The sequence below is a fragment of the Trachemys scripta genome, chromosome 1, assembly GCF_013100865.1.
Source record: "Trachemys scripta elegans isolate TJP31775 chromosome 1, CAS_Tse_1.0, whole genome shotgun sequence".
Taxonomy (NCBI): domain Eukaryota; kingdom Metazoa; phylum Chordata; order Testudines; family Emydidae; genus Trachemys; species Trachemys scripta.
The window spans coordinates 224,767,434-224,792,628 of NC_048298.1; the positions used below are offsets into that span (position 1 = coordinate 224,767,434).

At 43.7% G+C, this 25,195-nt stretch overlaps 1 protein-coding gene across 1 annotated transcript; it reads left to right on the plus strand.

Annotated features, from left to right (window-relative positions):
• The first annotated feature begins 209 nt into the window (after nt 1-209).
• Nucleotides 210-24,914, plus strand: LOC117878703 (interleukin-5 receptor subunit alpha-like). Its single transcript, XM_034773105.1, has 11 exons — nt 210-573; nt 4,123-4,271; nt 4,433-4,580; nt 5,469-5,577; nt 5,658-5,851; nt 7,172-7,308; nt 12,506-12,650; nt 18,516-18,615; nt 19,376-19,466; nt 20,669-20,738; nt 21,359-24,914. Exons 1-11 carry the CDS (start codon nt 210-212, stop codon nt 21,445-21,447), a joined length of 1,596 nt encoding a protein of 531 aa, XP_034628996.1. The 3' UTR covers nt 21,448-24,914.
• The last annotated feature ends 281 nt before the right edge of the window (nt 24,915-25,195 follow it).

Genomic DNA, 25,195 nt, shown 5'->3' on the forward strand with positions numbered 1-25,195 from the left:
GATAAGGTAGACAAAAAAGATATCCTAATGTGCAGGGAGATTGGAATGCTAAAGTGGGTACTGATGCACAGGCAGATTGGTGAGATTATTGTGGCCCTTTCTGTAATGTGGTAACCAATGAGAGAGGATTGAGACTTTTGGAGTTTGCCAGCTATAACAATCTGGTTCTTGCAAACACATTAGGAGCACATAAAGCAGCCAGACGATAAATGTGGCATGCACCTCATGATCTACATCACAGCCAGATTGACTACATCATGGTGCACAACCGATTTCATTCTGGTATTAACAGAAGGAAAGCAAGGAGCTTCCCCAGTGCTGATAAGGGAACTGATCACGACTTTGTGCTGCTAAATTTTTGGCTCTTGCTAAGGGAAATCATCAGGCCAAAGTTCACCAGAACCAAGTTTGACTTAGAAAGACTCAGAGACCAAAACATTGCAGAGTCATTCCAATCAGTGATCAGCGGAAAATTTGCCCCACTGCTTGCTCTAGAGGAAGATGTAGAAACAATGACCAACAATTTCAATGCTGTAACGAATGAGGCAGCAATGGACATCCTTGGGAAACATCGTAAGAAGACTAAACCATGAGTTACAAATGAAATACTACAAATGTGTGACATTAGAAGAGAACTTAAGAGAGACAAGAACAGCACCGAGGGAGTTGATAAATACAGAGCAATTGGCAGAAAGATCAAGAAAAGAATGAAGATGGCCAAGGAGATATGGATCGTAAAACAATGCTCTAAAATTGAAGAGTGTATCAATAATAAAAATAGCAAACGAGCCTTCCAGGTTGTAAAAGATCTGACGAAGGAAAGATGGACCAAAACTCACGCAATTCAAGACAAAGAAGGGAACAGTTTTACAGAAGAAATGGACATCATCAATAGGTCGACAAACTACTGCTCTGATCTATTCAACCACCAGAGAAATGGAGATCCTAGTGTCTTAGACAGCCCAGTTCAACAGAGGAGGATGACATTCCAATACTACATGAAGAAGTGGAGACAGCTGTGAAATCACTCAAGAACAGAAAGGCTACAGGTATTGACAACATCCCAGCCAAATTGATGAAATTCGGAGGAGAAATAGTAACAGATGTACTCACCAAGATCTGCAACAAGATCTGGAAAACCAGTGAGTAGCCCTTCACATGGACACAGTCACTAATCATCACTCTGCCAAAGAAAGGCAACCTGCAATTGTGTCAAAATTACCGAACTATAAGCTTAATTAGCCATCCCAGCAAAGTGATGTTGAAAGTCATATTGAACAGATTGAAGCCACAAGCAGAGAGTATCATCACTGAAGAACAGGCTGGTTTTCATGCTGGAAGAAGTACCAAAGAACAGATTTTCAACTTTCATGTTCTGTGTGAGAAGTACTTACAACACCAGCAGGACATCTTCCATGTCTTTGTTGACTTCAAGAAGGCGTTTGACAGAGTATGGTTCAAAGCTCTCTGGGCAACCATGAAGTACAATATTGGTTGTAAGCTTATTCTTACCATTAAACAACTGTAGGCCAAGGCCAGCAGTGCAGTTCTTGTCAATGGCATAATAGGAGACTGATTTCACACCACTGTTGGAATCTAGCAAGGCTGCCTTCTTTTGCCCACACTGTTCAACATCTACTTGGAGCACATAATGACTGATTCCCTAGAAATTCACACATCCACAGTCAGAATTGCGGGGCGATCAATCTCAAACCTTTGGTTCGCTGGTGACATTGACGGCCTGGCAGGCAGCAAAGATGAACTTGCCAACCTTGTGAAATGATTGGATGAAACCTCTGCAAAATATGGCATGGAAATCAGTGCAGATAAAACCAAGCTGATGACAAACAAACATGATGGGATCAGCTCACATATCACTGTCAGTGGACAAGAGCTGGAGACAGTGAAACAGTTCAAGTGTTTGGGGGCAATCATCCCTGATGAAGGATCCAAGGCAGAAATTCTGGCAAGAACTGCACAAACAACAGCAGCAGTGGCAACACTAAAGCCAATTTGGAGGAATAAGAACATCTCCCTGGAATCCAAACTGAAACTGCTGCACCATTCGTCATCTCCATTTTTCTGTATGCGTGCGAGACATGGACCCTTACATCAGAACTTGAATGGAAAATACAGGTAGTAGAGATGAGATACTTTTGTAAAATCCTATTTCGACCATGTCGCTAATGAAGAGGTCTGCAACATCATCACCCAATGCGCTGGGTCATATGGAGTCCTCCTGACGACTGTGAAAAAGCACAAACTGAAGTGGTTCGGCCATGTAACAAGTTCATCTAGCCTATCCAAGATCATCCTCCAAGGGACAGTACAGGAGAAGAGAAGAAGAGGTAGACAGAAGAAGAGATGGATTGACAACATAAAAGAATGGACAGGAATGGACTTCACAGAGACTCAAGCACTGACAAACAATCATCAGGGGTGGAGACAGTTCGTTGATTGCTCATCAGTGATGGTGCCCCAATGACCAATGTGGTTATGGGAGTGATGATGATGATGATGAATTTTGGAGTGCTTTTCCTTGCATTCTTAATAATGTTCTTTTAATGTAGGTTTTTGTCTGTCATTAATATTGGTGCTTATAACATTGCCTATTATTAAGATTGCCCCCCGCACATCCAGTTCCAATTTCCTCTCCCAACAGCTCCAAGAGCTAGTCTTCTTGCTCAGGAATCCCAGTCACCCCTCAACCCTAACTTCCAGTCCCAGTTTTCCTCTCCCCTGCCATGAGCCTTTAGTCTGAGTCTGCTGCCCCCTTACAAGATCCTTGTCCATATCTATTCTGCCCTGTCACCTCCCACCCACAGGTTTGGCTCTCATCCAGGGGCATAGCCCTGGGTGGGCCTGAGTGGCTGCAGTCCACACACTTACAATCCAGGCCCTCTCAAATTGGGGCCAGAGCCCCCCGAATCTACAGGCTGGGACTCCCGACCCTGGCTCAGTGTCTTTCAGCCTGGCCGCGTCTCCATCCTGCCGGCATTGCGCGCTGCTGCCCTGGTCTCTGGCCCCAGCACTAGCCCCGCGGGGGTTGCGCCTCAAGGGGCAGGTCTGGGTGGGGCTATCGTTGAGCCCTGGGACCAGAGACCAGGGCAGCAGCGCACGGCACAGGCAGGAGGGGCACAAGGCTGGGCTGACAGACACTGAGACAGGTTTGTGAGGGGTGGCCAGAGCTTAAGCCCCATTGGTACTCCTGTCTACCCCATGGGCGCTCCCCACAACCTGCCTGCCCCGGGAACCTGCTGAGCAGTAAGTGGGGGTGGGGGGAAGTGGGCCTCCATCCCTCCTTCCTCCCTCACCCCATTCCCCAGGACACCTGCACTCCCGATCCTTCCTGACTCACCCCTCATCAGGGCCTCCAGCTGTCCTGTCCCCCTCCCCTCATCCCCCATCATTGCCCGCCCACCTGAAAGCTGGGGCCCACCCAGTTTTCCTGTCCTAGCTACACCTCTGCTCTCATCCCATCTGAATTTGAATCAGGCAGCTTCCTCCTCCAGGCTGCTTGGGCCCAGCAGACGGGGCATTGAGAGCACAGGAGAGACAAGCTCTCTGCTCTCCGTTTTAGTGTCCAGACCTTGCACAGCCTGCAGTAGTCTAGAGCTGCAATTGCACAGGGCTGGAGCTTGCTCAGTGTGGAAAGAATCTTTGGGGACTTTAGCTGCTAAAATCTAAGAACTCTCAACTGAACCTGTGCAAACTGCAGTTTTTCAAAAGGCTTATAAATTGGCCAAATTTGAGTGGATTTTCATGAGGACAGCAAAAGGCAAATCTGACACAAAGGCCACCCCACCTGCCAAATGTCAGGTCCCTGCACTAAAGCATCGGTGCTCTATAGTATTTCAAATAAAAGGTCTCAATACTTTTTTAAGCAGCTCAAAAAATGAATTCTTTGCTAGCCTTGTTCTCAGAAATGGCACAACACTTCAGCTTTAGGTAAACATTGGACATGAAAAATTTCAACATAAACAGTTAAAGTCTGGTAAAGTTAGAAGCAACTGAAAACAGGGTCTTAGAATAAGAAGTGTTGGGCAACCTCAAGAATGGGCTGTACCATCAGCCCCACCTATAATATAATAATAATTATCATTCATCTTACTGTATTTACAGCTTCTATTATGGCACCTAGTGATCTGCACGTTGCTAAGCATGACTTTGGAGTTATTCTATCCTGGAACAGTAACATTACAGAAGAAATGATGACATATTATGTGAAGTATGTTTTGATTTATAAGTTCGATACAGCTCAGGAAAAAGAAGTAAGTCACAACACACTTTACACATAGTTTTACTAAAATAAGAAAATGCCTTATTTAATGTCTGTAGTTTGCAGAGCTTTCCTTTAATAATAATAATAATATTAATTGGCTATTGCATAGAACTCTTCATTATAATGCAATTCTATGTTTTCTTCTTCCAGGAAAGACTTGAAGAAAAGGAAAAGATGATAAGACTTGGGTTACACTCTGGTTTCCATGCTAAAGTTAAAACACAGCTTCTTTCAAAAGAAACAGAAGACCTTATAAAGGAGAGTAACTGGACTGAATTTACTTACAAGGCACCTCCAGGTCAGCTAGTTTTCTGCATATTGATAGGATATTAAAAATGTCTGATTAAAAAGTTAGAGATGCACCAGTTCTGAAGTCCTGACTAATAGCTCTTTATTGTGCTGGCTATTTTTTGGTATGCATTTCTGTAAAACACTAAGGGAGGATAATGATAGAGTTCTATAAAATCATGACTGGTGTAAATAAGGAAGTGTTATTCACCCCTTCACATATCATAAGAACCAGCAGTCACTGGTTCAATGAAATGAATAGGCAGCAGGTTTAAAACAAACAAAAGGAATCACTTCATACAACACAGTCAACCTGTGGAATTCATTGCCAGGGGATGTTGTGAAGGCCAAAAATATAACTGGGTTAATAAAAAATTAGATAAGGTCATAGAGGGTAGGTCCATCAATGGCTAATAGCCAAGATACTCAGGGACACAACTCCATGCTATTGGCATAATGGGAGAGATGGGTGGAAGCATGCTACAGTTACAAAATTACCACCTCTACTCTATTGACTCAGACACAGAAGCACCCCATGATCCTCTTGGACTTCCCTAGCAACTGAATGGATTATGGAAGTCCCATAGCACATGGGTGCTGGGGAATCCCAGGAGGGCTCCTTAAGATACGTACTGGAATAGGAATTATTGAATGTTTCTGCAAATGTCTCAAAAGGGACCTCTGGCAATAGGAAGAGGAATGTTCCCAATGCCCTATAAGGCAAAGGCAGACACATCCTTTAACTCAATTCTAGAGACTTGGATCCCTCTCTCCCTCTCCTGTCTCTCTCCTGGATTTGTACTGGCACCAATCACTTCAAGAATCAATGTAAAACAAGCAACATGCTAATATCCGTCTCTTTTCTTTCTTTCTTCCTTTCTTTATTTTTTGGTTGCAGTATATATCCAAAATTTCTCATGCATCATATATAACATTTCCAATTTAAATTGTACCTGGGACATTAAAACAGAAGCTCCTGAGGATGCTCAGTATTTTCTTTCCTACAGGTAAGGATCCTGTTAAAACAAGCACAAAATAATATTAAAAATCATCTGAGTTTTACATTACTTCTATTTGCGTCCTACAGGCACAGTAGAGAAGAGTTCCAATGCCAACTATATTTAACAAATGCAAAGAACAAAAACATTGGATGTCACATGAAAGAAGTATATTTTAATCACACTAATACTAATAAAATCAGATTTAATATAACGGTAAAGGAACTAAGCAACAGTTCAGAAAACCATTCCTATTACAAAAAATTTACACCTCAAAGACTAGGTAGGTGTTTTCATTATTGCCTAGCATTGTGAAATGTTCAATTGCTTGTGATTTCCTGCAGGGGAGGGGAGGGGGGAAAGCATGACTCACTAAATTCAAAGGGGTATATTCTGCTTTTATAATTCATTGACATTTGTAGGAGTTTGACATAAAGATCAAAAATCAAAGAATCTCTTATATAAATCACTTTGTAATTAGGGCTGTTCAAAAAATGGTAATGATTGTTTTGTGAAAAAAAATTCAAATGTTTCAAAATCATTTCTGTCCTGCACAATTTGAAAAGTAATCATTTTTAGTTTATTTAGAACATTTCATGAACATTTTTATAGAACATTTTTGTTTTTGAAGTTTCATTTCTCCTAATTTCTTCCCCTATCCCTGCTTTCTCCCCATTTCAATCCTCTTTATTTCTTTTCCCCCCTTTTTACCACCACAAAAGGGGAAATAAAAACAAAAACTTAAAAACAAATCCACAAAATTTTCGTGTTGGGGTTTAATTAAAAAAGGAAGATTTTAAATTATACTTATTGGCAATATTCATTTTTAAAAATGAATTTTCATTGAAACCTTTTGATGCAAAATGTTTTAGTTGAAGAGTTTCAGTGAGTGCTATTTGTAACTCTGTTGATAATTATGGCTGATCCAATAAGTTTCTTATTCATTTACTTCTCTGGATTAAACCCAGGGAAGAGGGGGGAAAGCTTCTCATAAAAGGTCTGGGTAGTTTCCTGGTTGGTTCTAGTTCACATCTCAGTTACAATAAATACGTAGCCACCTTTTACATTATGAACCTAATGGGTTGTATTCAAACCTCAGTTACACTGCCATACATCTGGAATTATTCTAGATGATCTGATGGTCCCTCTAGAGGCCTTAAACTCTATGAATTTATTAATTCAATTGATAACCGAGCAATAGAATTATTGGTACAGGCACTCCAGATTTATACCACTGTAACTTATTTCAGAAGATGGCTCACCATGTTTACTCTCATCTACACTCTGATCTAGATTCTGAATTCATTTACACTGATTTACATCACTGGGATTTACTGACATCACCTCAGATTTACACTGTAACTGAGATCATTATGTGGACCTTTGAACTTTTTTCAGGTGTGAATTCTTTGTTCAGACCCTAGGAAAACTTGTGCTTTAAGCTACACTAGACTATTGTGCTTACTTAACCAAAATGTGAACAGCATACTTTACTTTGACTGAAACTGCCAAACAGAAGCTGCAGTCTGCCGATATGCTGCATTCCATTCACGTGCCTGCTTGCCGAAAGAACGTGAAATATTCTGTTTTTGTTTATTGCCAGAGAAACTGAACCCTCCAATCAATGTGTCTATATCACTTGAAAAGAGAAGCATTAAAATTAACTGGAAACCACCACCTACTATTGGTTCAGCAAACAAAAATTGCTTTACATACCAAGTGAAAATTACAGATCTAGAGGTAATATATGGTAATATTTCGTAACCAATATAACCTCAGCTCTATACCAACTAATTCCCCGCTCAGGTTAAACAGAATCAAGTCTTGGTTGAACTTCTGAGAAATCCCAAGCCCTGCAGCAAATGACCTAGTATTTATCATTCTTTCTTCTCAGTGGAGCTGGTCAAAAAGTGAAAACGTATTTTCATGAAGATGTAGAAAGTTTTCTTCATTTTGAAAGGAACCAGGTTTTCATTTGTTTTGTTTTCTTTTTTACTGAAAACACTATAAAATGATTACTGACATTTTTTGTTTACTAAATAGCAGATTTTTTGGTAAAAGAAAAATGTTGATAACCATCTCAATATTTTCAATTTAAAAAATATAGGCATTCGTTATTTTGTGAAAAATGAAAAAAAAATCAACAATACTGACAAATTTCCATGAGAAATGTTGATTGAAAAGACCAGTTTGATTTTGAATCTTTGTGTTGAAAAATGTTGAGCAGTTCTACTTCTGAGTCATTGCTGATCAAAACTTCCTTAGCAAATACTGGGGTGCTAGAGAGGCTGTCTTTGAAATGAGATATTAAAATGAAGACTCACTTGTCATTTAAGAGCTTGTGATATGTTTTGCAAGAGGATGGGTATGTCCTGGTCAAATTAAAGATTTGCTATTATACTATACTCCTTTCCTAAATTTCTTCTACAGTTTCAGTATCTCTGAAACTGGTGAATAGAAGTAACTGATCTCCATAGGCATTGGCATAGGCATTTTGAGTGCTTGAGTGTATGAGGGGTGTTATATGCATGCAAATGTTGTCATAATTGCAGTATTTAGTTGAAATTGTGAAAGAGTATATAGCCTAAGCTCTAGGCCTTATGCATATCTTCCCTTAAGAATGTCTGTAAATGTGTTTTTGTAGTTCTTGCTACAGTTTTAAATTCATATACATATAGATATGCTTTGAAACAAAAGACACTGGAAGCTAAAAGCAGAGAAAGGACTCCACAATTCATGCTTGCAAAGCTAAGTGTAGACAGAACTCCAGGTGCACAGGAAGCAAGTTGTGGGAATTCTGAATCTTATCTGTGCTCAGAATAGAGAGAGCACCCTGCACTGAGCTACTGGTGAGCTGGGTCCAATCTAAGCTAAAACCTAGGACTACAATAACATTGGAAAACTCTGGACAATGGACTGGAGTATTTTTGCACACCAAGAAGGAAACATCCCTACTCAGAAAAGCACTTAAAGATGTGTTTAGGTGCTTTCTTGAATCGGGGCCTTAAAGCACAATGTTGCATTTTAACAGGAAATTAATTGAACATAAAAATTTCAGCATGAATTTAATTAAGACTTGCCAACTTTCCATCAGATATTTTTCTCCCCTCAAAATAAAAATGTATTGGAAAAATAAAACTAGATATGTAGTTCACTCTCAAAATATAGATTTAGGCCCCAGTCCTGCAAAGATTTACCTGTGCACTTAATGTTACACATATTGAACTCAATGGCAGTATTCACCTGCATCAAATACATATGTAGGTCTTTGCAGGACTGAGATTGTAACCTGTGTATTTCAAATGCCATAATTTGTACGTGATGGCAAAAATCCTACAATAAAACATCCAGTCTTGGTTTTTTATGAGTGCTGTGAAGATCTGAAAAAGCTTCCCTATATAGCTCAAGCATCTAAATTAGTTTTACTAATGAATACAGTGTAATATTAATATTTTGTAATTCACCTCTACCCTGATATAACGCTGTCCTCGGGAGCCTAAAAATCTTACTGTGTTATAGGTGAAACCGCGTTATATCGAACTTGCTTTGATCCGCCGGAGCGCACAGCCCCCCCCACTGGAGCACTTTACCATGTTATATCCAAATTCGTGTTATATCGGGTCGTGTTATATCGGGGTAGAGGTGTATTTACTTTAGAGAGGGATCTCATCTGCCTTAGTTTTTTTTAAAGCACCTGACACTATAAAATGTAAGCAGCTGAGCTGAAAAGTTATGTTCAAATTTATTTGGACAGCTAAATTTGTAGGGCTGTCAATTAATCTCAGTTAACTCAAAAAAATTAATCACATTTATTAATCGCACTTATATCAATAGAATACCAATTGAAATTTATTAAATATTTTTGGATGTTTTTCTACATTTTCCATATTGATTTCCATCACAACACAGAATACGAAGTGCACGGTGCTCACTTTATATTGTTATTTTTGATTATAAATATATTCACTGTAAAAATGAAATAGTAGTTTTCAATTCACCTCATACAAGTACTGAAGTGCAATCTCTTTATCGTGAAAGTGTAACTTACAAATGCAGATTTTTGTTGGTTACATAACTGCACTCAAAAACAAAACAGCGTAAAACTTTAGAGCCTACAAGTCCACTCAGTTCTATGTCTTATTCTGCCAATAACTAAGACAAACAAATTTGTTTACATTGACAGGAGATACTGTTGCCTGCTTCTTATTTACAATGTCACCTGAAAATGAGGACAGGTATTCGCATGGCACTTTTGTAAGTGGTGTTGCAAGATATTTACATGTCAGATATGCTAAACATTTGTATGGCCCTTCATGCTTCAGCCACCATTCCAGAGGACATGCTTCCATGCTTATGATGCTTGTTAAAAAAATAATGCGTCAATTAAATTTGTGTCTGTACTCCTTGGGGGTGGGGGGGAGAACTGTATGTCTCTGGCTCTATTTTACCTGCATTCTGCCATATATTTCATGTTATAGTAGTCTCAGATGATGACCCAGCACATGTTCATTTTAAGAACACTTTCACAGTAGATTTGACAAAATGCAAAGAAGCTACCAATGTGAGATTTCTAAAAATAACTACAGCACCCGACCCAAGGTTTAAGAATCTCAGGTGCCTTCTAAAATCTGAGAGAGACAAGGTGTGGAGCATGCTTTTAGAAATCTTAAAAGAGCAACACTCTGATGCGGAAACTACAGAACCCAAACCACCAAAAAAGAAAATCAACCTTCTGCTGGTGGCATCTGACTCAGATGATGAAAATGAACATGCATCAGTCCACACTGCTTTGGATCGTTATCAAGCAGAACCCATTATCAGCATGGACGCATGTCTTCTGGAATAGTGGTTGAAGCATGAAGGGACATATGAATCTTTAGCATATCTGGCACATAAATATCTTGCAATGCCAGCTACAACAGTGCCATGCAAACGCCCTTCTCACTTTCAGGTGACAAGAAGCAGGCAGCATTATCTCCTGCAAATTGTAACCAATCTTGTTTCTCTGAGTGATTGGCTGACCAAGAAATAGGACTGAGTGGACTTGTAGGCTCTAAAGTTTTACATTGTTTTGTTTTTGAATGCAGTTTTTTTGTACATAATTCTACATTTGTAAGTTCAAATTTCATGATAAAGAGATTGCACTACAGTACTTGTATGAGGTGAATTGAATTTTTTGGTTTTTTTTTTACAGTGCAAATATTTGTAATCAAAAATAAATATAAAGTGAGCACTGCACACTTTGTAATCTGTGTTGTAATTGAAATAAATAGATATGAAAATGTAGAAAACATCAAAAATATTTAAATAGTATTCTATTATTGTTTAACTGTGATTAATCACGATTAATTTTTTTAATCGCTTGACAGCCCTACTAAATTGATATATGCCCATTCTTTGAAAATCACAATATAAAGTGGAAGTGTGCTAGTTGCATATTGTTGCCTTTGTAACCCACATGCACTATTAGAACTGTACTTTTCTTCTTCAAAATAGACACGTGCATTGCTCAGCATTTTCAAATTCGGTGCAAAAAAGTTAGGTTTTAGCCAAGTCTGTATTTAGACTCTTAAACACAAGTACGCTGAGTGTGTGAGGTACTGAGCACCTGTAGCCTTCGCTGAAGTCAACATGTGACTATCTCTGTGCATAAGGAGGGCACACATGAAGCACATTGTCAGGATCTAATCTAAGTATCATAAAACAAAGGACAACAGTGAATAAAGCCTGGAGGTGGGGGCAGAGAAGGATGAAGGTTATATCAGTGAAAGGTTGTTACCCAGGCTAAGTTTGGTATTTTAGAGGAAGATTTGTCAAAGCCCAACGGACAGTTAGGTGCTTAACTTCCATTTTAAGTCAGTGGGAGTTGGTCACCTAACTGCCATGCGTGCCTTGGAACATCCTTCCTCCCCCCGAGATGTTTTAGTTGCTTTTATAGAAAGTAGCATATTAACGTTTGTGGCATTTCTGGAGTGAAGGCTGAGATGGAGGTCAGGAAGGATTTGCAGGAGGAGAGTAAAGTCACATGGTACATAGGGTCACAACTATGCTGTGCACCAGCCCATGCTGAGAAGACAGCATGCTAAATCTTTTTAAAGGTGTGGTGTAGCCAGCACCTTACATGCTTCCTCAATGCCACTGGAGTCATTCTGCCTTGCAAAATTATAATGATTCCAGATCTTATTGCTTAGGTTATCGCAACCTCCCTGCACAGCTCTCTGCCTCTTAGTTTTTTCCTTTGTATCTTTCTTCCACTATTGCTTCTCCTTGTCAGTAACAGTCCCCTCCCCTCCTTTTTTTCCTGCCTCTTGTAAGGCATGTATTATTGCACATGTATGATAGTTGGCCTGAATTGTCATAAATAACTCATTATTTTAGGTGCCTCAATTTTTCAGTGTCCAACTTAAGAGATCTTAATGGGCTCTGACTTTCACAAATGCTGAACAGTCACTCTGAGGTCCCTTTTAAGGTTAGTTACCCCAATATTGTGGCACCTAGAATTGCTAGTTATTTTTGAAAATGTAGGCTATTCTTTAGCGAAACAAATACAAATCTGTGACAAAACCAAGCCAAAACAAACAGAACCCTAAACAAACAAAACCAAAACCAAAACCTAATAAAAACAAAAGAGCTTGGCCTTAATATGTTTTTCAGGCTCACGCTAATAGAAAATTAAAAAGGAATCATTGCTCTTTGTATATCAAAATTCTCCTATTCTGTAGCTTCCCATCTTATCAGCTCCCAGGCTTTGCCCTTTTGTTTTGGAATCTGATTTTTCATATACCCCAGCTAGTAATCAGACTGTGATTTACCATAAACACTGTAACTAAAAATACATCTTTATTAGGTTTGAAAGAGAGACAATGATATTTGAGGTCTCTAGTATTATATGTTTCTGAGTTGTATTGCTAAATCACTAAAACAAAAACTGTGTTAGCTCGTAGATGTTTCTGAAGAGGAATATGTGCATCCAATTCATGATCCTGCAAAACAATATGTTATTCAAGTCAGAGCAAAGAAAACAACATGTATACATAACAAGATTTGGAGTGAATGGAGTGAACCAGTTTTTATTAATAATGGTAAGTTACCAGACTTCTATGACTCGTAATATATAAAGGGAAGAACTTTAGCTGCCAAAAGGCAATGCCAGAATAAATAGGAATAGCAGGCCAAGTCTTGGGGGCCTGCCAGACTACATGCAGTGCAGGTTGGGAGAAGGGGTGCAAAGATGGAGTGAAGTGCTGAGGAGCCCTAGTCATGGACAGGACCACTTCGTGCTAGGCGCTGTACAAACACAGGACAGAAAGACAGTCCTTGCCCCCAAAGATCACACTCCCCTGATCCTGGGGCCACTGTGTGCAGGGCTGTTCCCTTGGCTGGCTGCTAATTGTTCCAAGAGGGAAAACTTCGACTGGGAGTTAGCACAGTGTAGGACCATCCCAGACCTGACTCCTTTCCTCCAGCCACTTCCCTTACCCTAAAGCACAGAGCTAGTTTAGTGGCCTCTGCATTACTGGAGAACATCCCCCTGAACTGGAGTGATCCTTCTGAGAGCAGAAACACTGGCTCTATGAACAAAATCCATCAATGGCCCAAATGCAAAGCAGCTATGTTGCCCTCAAAGGAGTTGGCCTAATATATTCAGCCCTGTTAATAGATCATGGGAACAATTTTTCATTCTGGCAGAGCTAGGAATTGGAGGGAGTAGGAAGTTAGGTTTATACCACCTTTTCATCTCTTCACATTCTGGAGCTGTCCAATTTATACCTCCTTGCCCATGGTCCCAAGGGAACATTGTAACAGCCAAGAAGAACTGGAGCACACGGACACTTGGCTACACCCACTATGCAAGGGTTATGCCACCTCTTTGCTATCCAGGGAAACCCCTATGTTGGGGTATTCCCGATGAGAGAACCTGCTGCCTTTCTGGCATCTTGATGGTGTCAGACTGGTGTAAAGAGGCCACAGAGCAACAGAGCACTCAGCCCTATATGCATATATATGGAAATATATATTTGTGTGTGTATGTGTGTGCATGAGCCTGCGCACAAAATCCTACACATATCTAATCATTCCTTCAGTGTGTCCTTTAGAGGATCCTCCTCATCTGCCATCCAGCTTTCTGTGGGTCTCCTACAGGGTTCCGCCCTTGGTCCCCTTTTCTTCTCCATCTTTCCACCTTATCTCTGCCCAATCTCATCCACAAACACAAATTCAACTACCATCTCTATGCTGGTGACTTGCAGATCTACCTGTCTGCTCCAGACCTGACTCTTGTCCAAATGAAAATCTTTGCCTGTCTTTCTGACATCTTCTTGTGAACACCGAGCCATCACCTAAGCTTACCGTGGCTAAAAGAGAGCTTTTAATCTTTCCTCCCAAACCCTCCTGCTGCCTCCTTCCTTTATCACTATGAACAATACCACCATCCTGCCAGTCACTCAGCCCTGTAACCCAGGCATCATCTTCAGCTTGGACATGAATCAGGGATGGCTCAGGGGGTGTAAAATATGTAAACAAGACTTGATCCTTTGAGAAGAGAAAATGGGTTTATTTACCCTCCACCCATAGCTGCTAAGAAAAAAAGAAACAAAATTGAATAGCAGAGTTCCCTCATATGAGTAGCAGTTGGTTTCCTGATCTTCAGATATGAGCAAATCTAAAAGAAATTGCAAAGGTGATCATGTTAAAAACAGACATGGCTTACTGTAAACTCATGCTAAACCCCGGGAATGAGCACAGGATCTGAGAATTAACCATATCCAATAACAGCATCCTTGGATATTTGGGGAATATGTTCCACTGCGTCCTCCCTCTCAAAAGCCAGGTTGCCAGGTCCTCCTTCCTGCATTCCACCCTACAAGTACTCCTGGTCCTTTTTCCCTTCCTTCCATCAGGAGTTTGTCTGGTTTGTGTGCTAGGGTGGGGAGATTGCTAGCCAGGAGCAACATCTTCCTTTACCCATCCCTAGATCCCTATTGAACAATGTACTTAAACACATGCCTAACCTGAAGCATGCGAGCAGTCCCTGACTGATACCTTCCCGAACCAGAGCCCCAGAGGACAGGGAAAAGTGTACTGTTTTTTCTTCCTCGGTCCCCAAAGAGTGTGGTCAGAAGGAGAGTAGACCTGGTGTTTTGGCTGGGGTAAGGAGTGCTCCGAGTTCCTTTCTTTCTGGTCTGTCTAAGGAGACCTAGAGTTAGCTGAGTCGTTCACTCAGTATAAAACCAGCTGCTAAAATGGAAAACAGCAGACCCTGCTCTGAATTTATCTCCGGAACACACATTTGAGAAAAATACCTAGTTCATCTTAAGGTGTATAAAGATTTGTTAAAGGCCCTTCTTACATACAACTCTGCCTACCAGTTTGTAAATTGCTTAGTTTCTCCTGATTTCACAATAGAACCATGTGAAATATATGTAGTTACGCTCAAACTGAAAGCCCATATTCAAGCCCTACACGCTCTGAAATTGCTCTGGGTTGGATCTAAAACCAGTTACACATCTAGCCTGACTATAGCACAAAATGATGAAAAACCTGAGTACTAACCTTACCTGGTTTCTGCCATTTTGAGTTACATTCTGTGAAGTGTGTTGTTCAAAGGAATCTGAACCTAAGCTTTGGTTCAGTTTTGAGCCCCAACCCTAATTTAAAACAAATCCACATTCAAATATGGCCTCCTCAGCAAGGGCCGGCTCGAGGCACCAGTGCTCTAAGCATGTGCTTGGGGCGGCACTTTCCAAGGGGCGGCACTCTGCCCCCCCCTCTTTTTTTTTGCTTGGGGCAGCAAAAAGCCGGGAGCCAGCCCTGGCCAGAGCCCTGCCGCTGGAGAGCCAGATCATCGTCCCCTGGAGCCGAGCCTGGGCTGCAGCGGCAAGAGGGGCTCGTGGAGTGTGTGAGGAGCCGGGGAGGGAGGGAAGTGGGGCCCGGGATGCAGGGAGGGAGGAGGGGTCCTGCTGCCGCCACCGCTGCTGCCACTGCTGCTGCTGCTGCTCTGAGTCTCCCCAGGACGGCACGGCATTTCCCCGCTCAAGTGGGCTGTGCAGGGTGCCACCGGACTGGGCAGGGGGCGCGGATCCCGGCTCGCGCACTGACAGGGCGAGTGGCTGGGCAGCCCAAGCTGCCAGGGAACTGTCGCCACCCCCTTCTGCCCCCGGACCCAGCCCGTCACACACGTCCCCGCCTCAGCCCAGCGCTGCCTGCCCTGGGTGGGGAGAGGCAGAGCCCGGCTCTGAGCGGGGCAGCAGATACTGCCCCGTCAGGGGACCCCCGCGGCTCAGGCACCTGGGGTCAGTGTCTGTCCTCTCGGCTCTGTCTGCACGAGACTGGGGAAGCAGCTGTCAGCACCTGCCCCTTTCAGCCCTTGCAGCCCCCCAACCCCCCTCGCAGCCCCTCCTCTTGTACCTCCCCCCATCGCTCTTTCACCGCACCCCTTCCCCTTGTAGTCTCCCTTCACCCGCACCTCTCCCCTTGTACCCTCCCCCAGCCCTCTCCTCCAGCACCTCTTCTCTGCACCTCTTCTCCCGCAACCCTCCTGATACTCCCTCTCCTCCTCCACCCTCCTCCGCGAGTACATCACACCCCGCTTCTCTGCCAGTGTAGAGCCCCCAAGCACCCCCACACCCACTCCTCTGCCTGAACCCTCTTTACTAGATTCCCATCCCTTTCCAGGTACAAAGTTTGAGGGTTAGTCCCTATGCCTTCCATGTGCATTTGTAGCACTAAAGATGAGATTGCAGGGGACGGAGGGTGGGGGCGAGATTTATACTAAAGTGAAATAAAAATAGGAGAAACGGTTTGATCCCCACTGCAAGTGTAAACGGGGATTGCTGTGGTGAACGAGGAGGTCACGTTTGGAGGGGGGAGTCCTGGGCTGGGGTGGCAGGGGGTGCGGATGTGGGGGGAAGAGAGGGCCCAGGGCTGGGGCGGCAGGGGGTGTGGGTGGGGGAGGGCACTGGTGGAGTGGGGGGAAAGCCCAGGGCTGGGGTAGGGGACAGCCAAAAATTTTTTTGCTTGGGGCGGCAAAAAACCTAGAGCCAGCCCTGTCCTCAGCCCACATCCAGTCTGAGCTGAAATCACGAAATCAGCTAGGCTTCACTCAAAGATGGTTATTATTATTTGTATTGTAGTACTGCTTAGCGCAGGGGTTGGCAACCTCTGGCATGCGGCTCGCCAGGGTAAGCACCCTGGCGTGCCGGGCCAGTTTGTTTACCTGCCGCGTCGGCAGGTTTGGCCGATCGCAGCTCCCACTGGCCGCGGTTCGCTGCTCCAGGCCAATGGGTACTGCAGGAAGCGGCGTGGGCCGAGGAATGTGCTGGCCGTGGCTTCCCGCCCCTGGCTTAGCGCAATAGGTCTTGTATAAACACACATGAAGACAATTCCTGCCCTAAAGATTTTACTATCTAATCAGAAATGTAATGACATTTTTTTTCTGAATCTGGGACTCAGTTTTGAAGACACAAGGAACCTTGATTCAGGCACGTTTTGCATGGTTTCAGCTTTGAGTGCAAAGAATTGGAACAACTTTAGTCACAAGGTTAAAATGTACCCAATATAAACCACATTGAATGAACTACATAATGTATGAGCAAGTACTGAGCTATAAAACCTGAACCTATAGAACATTTACATCAAAAGCAGATGTCCCTACAACAATTCTATTGTGCATAGAATAGCAGCATAACAGTAATACTTCTGGAAGCTATAATAAATAGTAATAATAATAATTAATAATTAATAATTAATAAATGAACATCCACCTTATATATAGCACATTTCATCAGCAGATCTCAAAATGCTTTACAAAAGAGTTCGGTATCATTATCCCCATTTTGCAGATGGAAAACACTAAGGCACAGTGTGGCAAAGTGACTTACGCAAGGTCACCCAGCCAGTAGGTGGCAGAGCTAGGAATACACCCAAGGTTTCCCTCATTCCACTCCAATGCTCTATCCACTACCTCTCATAAAATCTCAAAGAAGTGTTATCTTTGGATTTATAGCATTGCAAAAAGGAGCATATTATCATTTGATTCAATAATTCATAGAAAAGAGGCCCTAGGCAAACTACATCCTGCGGGTCACATCCGGCCTGCCAGCCATTTTAATCCAGCCCTTGAGCTTCTGCTGGGGAGCAGGGTCTGGGGCTTGCCCCACTCCAGAGCTCCAGCCAGGGAGCAGGACTCGGGCTGCTCTGGGTGGCTCCCGGAAGCAGCAGCATGTCCCCACTCCGGCTCCTATGCGTATGGGCAGTCAGGGGGCTCCGCATGCTGCCCCCGCCCAAAGCACTGCCCCCACAGCTCCCATTGGCCAGGAGCTGCGACCAATGGGAGATGCAGGTGAGTCACCTGTGGATGGAGCAGTGTGCAGCAGAGCCGCCTGGCCGCACCTCCGTGTAAGAGCCAGAGGGGGACAGGCCGCTGCTTCCCCAAGCTGTTTGAGGTAAGCGCCGCCCAGAGCCTGCACCCCTGAGCCACCCCCCTGTGCCCCAACCCTCTGCCTCAGCCCTGATCTCCCTCTCATCCTCCGAACCCCTCAGTCCCAGCCTGGAGCACCCTCCTGCACCCCAAACCCCTCATCCCCAGCCCCACCCCAGAGCCTGCACCCCCAGCTGGAGCCCTCACCCCAGCCCTGATCCCCCTCTCACCCTCTGAACCCCTAAGTCCCAGCCCAGAGCACCCTCCTGCACCCCAAACCCCTCATCCCCAGCCTCACACCAGAGCCCGCACCCCAAGCCAGAGCCCTCACCCCCTCCTGACTCCTAACCCCAATTTTGTGAGCATTCATGGTTTGCCATACAATTTCCATTCCAGATGTGGCCCTTGGGCCAAACAGTTTGCTCACCCCTGCCTTAGAGTATATAATGCAACCATTTATGGTTGAACCTTTTGAGGATTCTATATTCTCTTCACTTTACTAAAACTAACTTTCCCTCTTCTTTTTAAGAATATAAGGATAATAAAATGAACACCTGGAAGCTGCTCATACCAATTTTGTTTTCCTCCATGATCTTCACTGGAGGATTGCTGATATTTCTTCATAGAAGGTAATATACATTTTTGGGGAGGGGCAGATGGGGAGGGAAAGGGGGAGTTGTCTTTCTGAGGATAAACAAACACTTTGATGAATCAATGTTCAATCAAAAACAAATCTTCCTTTTCATAGGGGGTTCATTATATTTAGAATAATCAGGTCATTGTGAATTAGGGGGCTATAATTCTGAAGACTAATCTGATGAGAGGCTGAGTGCCTATAACAGCTGCTGACTTCACTAGGGATACTGGGAGCATATGTGTACTGTTCCTTAAAAGCTGTAGCAGGAAGCCTGGTTGGAAGGGAACCTGGAAAAGTGCTAGGTAGAAGTTCTACAGTGAAGTAGAGAGAGGCAGGTAGACAAGCTTTTGGGACAATGTTGTTTTTCCTTTGCTAACAGTCACTTGATCAGTGCTAGAAGAAGCTGACCTTTTTCTGTGATCCTTTATACTCTTGTCGGATAACAGACAACGCTCAGCATCTTTCAGCAGGCACAGCTGGTAGGATCAAGCCTCCAGTGACTTGCCCAAGGCCACACAGCAGGGCAAGCCAGGGTTAGAACTTATACATTCCTGATACATTGTCCTAGCTTCAGACCGATAGACCTTGTTGCCTTTAGATTGATGCTTCCTCTCTGTGTATACTGCTGGTTTACTTAACATGTTATTTTACATGTGCTCACAAACAAGATAAAAATACCCTGGCATGAACAATCTGCTCCTGCAGAAATTTAACAACAATAACAACCCTGTGTTTTCATCTCTCTCTTATAGGTATAAATGCTTTGATCCTATACTCACACCTATCCCACACCCTTCAGACAGAATCAGAATCTGGTTAGCTTCTGATGCTGCTCCGTGTCAGGTACAGTACATGCTGATCTTTTCCTCCCATACAGTGCTATGTATGTTGTACATACAGGGTTAGGATGGTATGGCTGAAGAAATTTAGTCAGCTGGGCAAATAATAACACAGAAATATTCCAGAGTATTCTTCTGTCTCTAGCCCATGGAGCCGCTGGGATGGAATTTTCCACACCTTTGATTCAGTGTTTGTGAATGCTTGAGCTGGAGAAAAATTTGGGGCAGTCATTTGCATTGGTGCCAGTTCAGAACCCCAGTGCTCCAGAGGAGCTCGGAGAGTGATTGTGCCTCCGGGACAATCATGGCCATCTAGCTGGGTGGCCAGGTGTATGTGGTGTATGGGAGTGTGTGTGCCTCTGCCGTTCCCCTTTTGAGACACTGTTGAAAGAAGCTGTTAATATGTAGATCTCCTCCTCCCTATCCACTAATAACTCCTGTCCTTGAAAACTCCACAGGATCCTCATTCTCCTATTGGATTCCATTCCATTCCATTCCAGACAGATTCTTATGCCACGCTCATCACTGTAGTGTCTGAGCCCCTTTCAGTAGTGCATTGAGCAAGATGACTAACATCCGTCACATGTTTGTTTTCTCATCTTCTCTCCAGAGGGAGCAGTGTGTGGAGTGGAGCGCTTCCTTTGGGATTTTTTTATAAGGTCAAAGAAATGCACCTTGCGCTTAGAGCATAAGGTGGTGAGATTTGTGATGGTCCTTAGTTTCTGTGGGATTTTGTTCCATAGTCTCGGGCAGCCTCTCAGAAAGTTCTGTCCATTTCTTGCTTCTGAGGAGTAACTGGGGAAAAGGTCACACCACCATCTCTTTCAGGAGACAAAAACCCAGCCAGAATTCAGGGGAAGATGAGCCTTCTCTCCTCAAGATACAATATCTGTCTCTATTTCCTTCTGTGATTGGCCAAACTCGTTTGCCACCTTTTCTCAGCTAAAAGGGCATTGCCTTATTGCTTTCCTCAATAAAGCATTGCAAATTAAACTGATATTTCTCTACAGCAATTTGCTGTGGCTTGTCAAACTGTAAGGACCAAGCCATGGTGGTTGTGTCTATGTTACGTGTGTCCTCCAGCATCTGCAAGAGGTTTTTTTCAGAAGGCACAGAGCTTCTTTTTACTTCGGCAACCTTGTTTATTCATTATGTGAATGGAAGATCAGAACAAGCAGTTACTAATGTTGTATATTATTAACACAGCAGGAGTATGGCCTGGTTCCCCAAATTTCTGACATGCTGGTTATCAGTGATCTGAGCACACCTGTCACAGGTAGGTCCAAGGAAACACATGCGTCTACTGACTTGCTGGTGACAACAAATGGCATGAGTGAATGTTGATGGCGCTGACAGAAGAGGGAGAGTGGTATATGGAATAAGGAGTATTTGGCAGATCTTGTATATGAAATAATGGTTCTGCATAGAGATGGGAGTGGGACACAGAAAAATGGCTATTAGTGTCAAGATGCCTGGAGAGACTTGCCCAGACCCAATCTGTCTTATCCACAAATGAGCCTAACCCCTGAAATAAGATAATATTTATTATCTGGGGGCTAGAGTGTGACTGTGCCATAAGCCCATGTTGCATAGTTACACTGCCCCAGGAGCAGACCACAGACCATATTGGGATTCAGAGAGTAAGTTGGCTGGGTCCAGGAGTAAATTTATTAGTCTCTAAGGTGCCACAAGAACTCCTTGTTGTTTTTGCTGATACAGACTAACATGGCTACCACTCTGATAATGTAGTCTCTGTTTCCCACTTTGCACCAGTAATCTATCCCAACCCTGTACATAACACTTGGTTTGCACATATGTAACAAAACTCAGAATCTGATCTTGTTTGCTACACCACTGAGTGAATGCATTTGTGTGTAATACAATTTTACTCAACAGAACTAAGTTTCAACACAAGTGAAGTGAACATGCACTCCGAGATCATGTTGGTCCCTCTGGAAAAGAACCAACACAAGGGGATTAACTAATGAAGATTCTTAAGCATCTGGAAAACAGCCTACATGTACTAGCATATGTATCCTGAGGGATGACAATCCTCATTGCTGTGTGAGTGGGTTATCTTTTCTGTGCTGAATTATCTTGTGGAGATACTCCAGCTGAATCCAAATAGGCCTGAGCCAAGAACCAGTCTGAGCCCAGCAATTTGACAGATCTCAAAAAGGTTTTACTAGGGACATTATGAGATTCCTGAAATGTGTATTTGGGTCTCAAGAGCAGACACCAGAGACAGCTTGCAGTTTGTCTTTTACTACTACTACTACTCTTAACCACAGCACTATTATAGCTAAAGCCTATTCATGAGATGGTTTTTGGATGCAAATTAAACTGGGATTTGGGATTAGAGTCGAAGGTCAAATCAAGGATAGTGTTTGGGTTTTCATTTCATAGCACTGTTATCACATGAGATTGTGGTCAGAAGAACAAGATCAGCTGTTTTTACAAGATCAATGGATTGTTGTTAAATACCTGACTGATTTATGGGCAAGCTGAATTGTGGGCGATGACTGTTTTTCATAACATTCCTAGAGGTAACGGCTCCTAAAGGCTGTATAGAACTTTGAGACATGTATAATCTGAAAATATTGTATCATATTGTTGATAAGCAGACATCAGCAAAGAAATAATAGTCTTGTATAAAGATGTAAGATCTTTAATGCTAATGAAGAGATGGGTTTTGGACATTGTAACGGGGTGGCCTGCCCCTTTAGGAGCCAAAGACCTGGAGCTGGCCAGTCCCAGCTAGTTAGTTTATGGGCCACACATGAGAGAGGGGAAAAAATGGAGTTCTACCAAGCCTATCTATAAAAGAGCAGCAGGAAGCCATGAGGTCAGAGAGACTCGGAACAAACAAAAAGTTGGGACTTCAAAGCTCTCCAGGCAGGGAGAGACCCTGAGCAAGCAGGAGAAGGAATGCAGGGCTCTCCAGGCAGGGGAGAAGCCTGAGGCCTTACAGCAGAAGAATCTGTTGCTGGAATCCGGAAACTTTTGTGTGGGGACTCTTATGTTTTGTCTGGACTCAGAGGGTAGAGCCTTTAACTCATTTCAACTGTTCCTTTCAGATTACTTTATTAAATAGAGGTACGCTGACATTAATTAGAGAGTTTGGCTTCTTTTTGATGGGGCTGTTAAAGTGACCTCATTGTTACCTCATCAAAAGGGCAAACCGAGGCAGGCTGCAGCAGAGACTTATGAAAGCAGGGTCTGAATGAGCTTTCCACTGACAGCTAGCTGGAGAGGGGAAAGGACTTCAGGAGCAGACTGTATTTACATGAACATATCCACTCCGCCTAAGTATCCAGCGGACAGGAGTTATGTAGCTTCAAATGATCAACTTTGGCTGGTGTTGGGTTACAAATCACTTTAGTACTTAATTCAGGGGTAGTGAAATGTTGTTATCAATGTTGTTATCGTTATTGTATGAGTAAAGGACAGCAGAACTGTGCTAAGCCTGTCCTGATTGAGGGGTCACTCTCAACTGAAACAAACTCACTAAGTCAGGGGCTCGAATGCCAGACTAGTGTGAAAGTAGGAGGGGGTGGGGATAGGTGTCCCTGCCAGAAGGTGTGGACTCTATTTCAAAGCCCCAGGCACAGTTTAATCTGCCCCTCCCCACTGTTCAACAATAGAGCTAAGTAAGGCTCCATTAGGAGTCTTTTGTTTTGTTAAATGATCACTAGAGCTTAAATCACTTGTTGTGGGACAGCATTTCTGCCAGCTTGCTTCAGCAGCCAAGCTCCCCCATTAAGAGATGACACTCATTGAGGCGAACCTCAAGAGACTGACCCACAGAGATCACAACAGAGAAGTAGGTGGCAGCAGAAGGTGACTGTGTGTAGTTCAGCAGCTGGCAAGGTGTTCAGTGGAGTAGAACGGCGTCTTGCAGGAAGGTGGCCGGCAGAGCAGTGACTGGTGGAGTGGAATGGCAGCTGGTGGGGCAGCTGGCGGAGCGACAGCCGGCCAGTGAAGTGGCGGCTGGTGGAGCAGCCAGCATTACACAGAGTGGCTGGCGGGGCGGCCAGTGGAGCAGTGGTTGGCCGGCAGGGCAGTGAAACCAGAGCAAATGCTCAGACAGTGGAACAAGCAAGGTGCCTTTCACCCCTCACCCCCGGTGGGAGGTGACCTCACACAGATGCACCTCTTTACTCTGGGTCCACACTGATCAAGGACAACCATTATGAGTGGGGTGTCATGAGGGAACAGAGAGGGGCATGGAAAGGGAACTTTTGGTTGTAGAACTTAAGAACCTGTGACAGAAGACACTGCCCCACGCACTCTGGGGTGGATGTTTTGCTCACAGATTTATGTTTATTAATCCTCCTTGTGGCATGTTCCCTAATTATTGTCGGGTGTCTTCCCTCCTTTCATTAAAAGTTTATCTTCTATACTCATGCTCTGTGCTTGTGTGTGGGGAAGTATTGCCTCTTAGAGGCACCGAGGGATGGTGTGTACTTGTACCAGGTTACTGGGTGGGGGCTCCAGCCATTTCTGTGTTGTACTGTTGAAAAGGAACCCATAGATATTGAACCCGGCACTGGTTGCTGCCAACTCCACCTGGCAGAAGAGTTATATTTACTTAACCAGAAAGGGGCACTACAGAACAGGCATATCCTTTTACAGACATCTGTAAGCAAAGTCTGAATGAACTATGACCTGACAACTAGTTCAGGACGGGGAGAGACTTCAGGAACAAACTGTATTTACATGAACACACCTACTCTGTGTAGGTATCTAGAAGACAGGAGTTGTGTAGCTCTGAATGATCACCTTTGGCTGGTGTTGGGTTACAAATCATTTTAGCACTGAATGCAGGGGTAGTGAAATGTTGTTATCTTCATTGTATGACTAAAGGGGAGCAGAACTGTGCTAAATTTGTCCTGACTGAGTGGTCACCCTCAGCTGAAAGGACCTCACTAAGCCAGGGGCTTGAATGTCAGACCTCTGGAAAAGTAAAAGGGGCAGGAACAGGTATCCCAACTAGGAGGAGTGGAGAGTCCCCAGTCTGGTTTAATCTGTTCTTTCCTACTGTTCAAAGACACAGCTGAATAGGCTTCATTAGGAGCCTTTTGTTATATTAACAAGCTCAGATGAGAGCTGAAACAACTTATGGTGGGGCAGTGTTTCTTCACAGCCTGCAAAGAGCTGAAAATCACTAAGAGACTGATGTTCAGAGGTCACAACAGAGAGGCAGGTGGCAGCAGAAGGTGACTGACAGTCAGCTGGCAAGGTGGCGAGCTGAAGAAGCGGCTGGCTAGGCCGCCAGCAGTGAGGAACAATGGCTGGCAGGGCAGCCAACCAGAGCAAGTGCTCAGATGGTGGAGTAAGCAAGGTGCCTTCTTCCCCGGGTGGGAGGTGAACTCACACAGATGCACCTCTGAACCCTGGGTTCTTACGGAGTAAGTGGGGCATGGTGAGGGAGCAGAGGGGCACAGAAAAGGAACTGCTGGATTTAGAACTCAAGAACAGGAAGCAGATGACTCTGCCCCACACACAGTGGGGTGGGTGTCATAATCATAGTTTTATGATTATGAATCCTGCTTGTGGCATTTTCCCTAATTAATATTCGGTGACTTCTGTCCTTTCATTAAAAGTTTGTTTTCTACACTCAGACTCTGTGCTTGGGAGTGGGGAAGTATTGCCTCTCAGAGGCACCCGGGGTGGTGTGTAATTGTCCCAAGTTACTCGATTGGTTCTGTGTTGTATCGTTGAAAAGGAACC

What these genes read in the sequence shown, in the direction of transcription:
- LOC117878703 (XM_034773105.1), top strand. Translation starts at nt 210, where the DNA reads ATGTGGCATGCACCTCATGATCTACATCACAGCCAGATTGACTACATC. An exon ending in GGACATCCTTGGGAAACATC is followed by an intron (nt 574 to 4,122) that starts GTAAGAAGACTA and finishes CTGTATTTACAG; the next exon opens with CTTCTATTATGGCACCTAGT. An exon ending in CAGTATTTTCTTTCCTACAG is followed by an intron (nt 5,578 to 5,657) that starts GTAAGGATCCTG and finishes TGCGTCCTACAG; the next exon opens with GCACAGTAGAGAAGAGTTCC.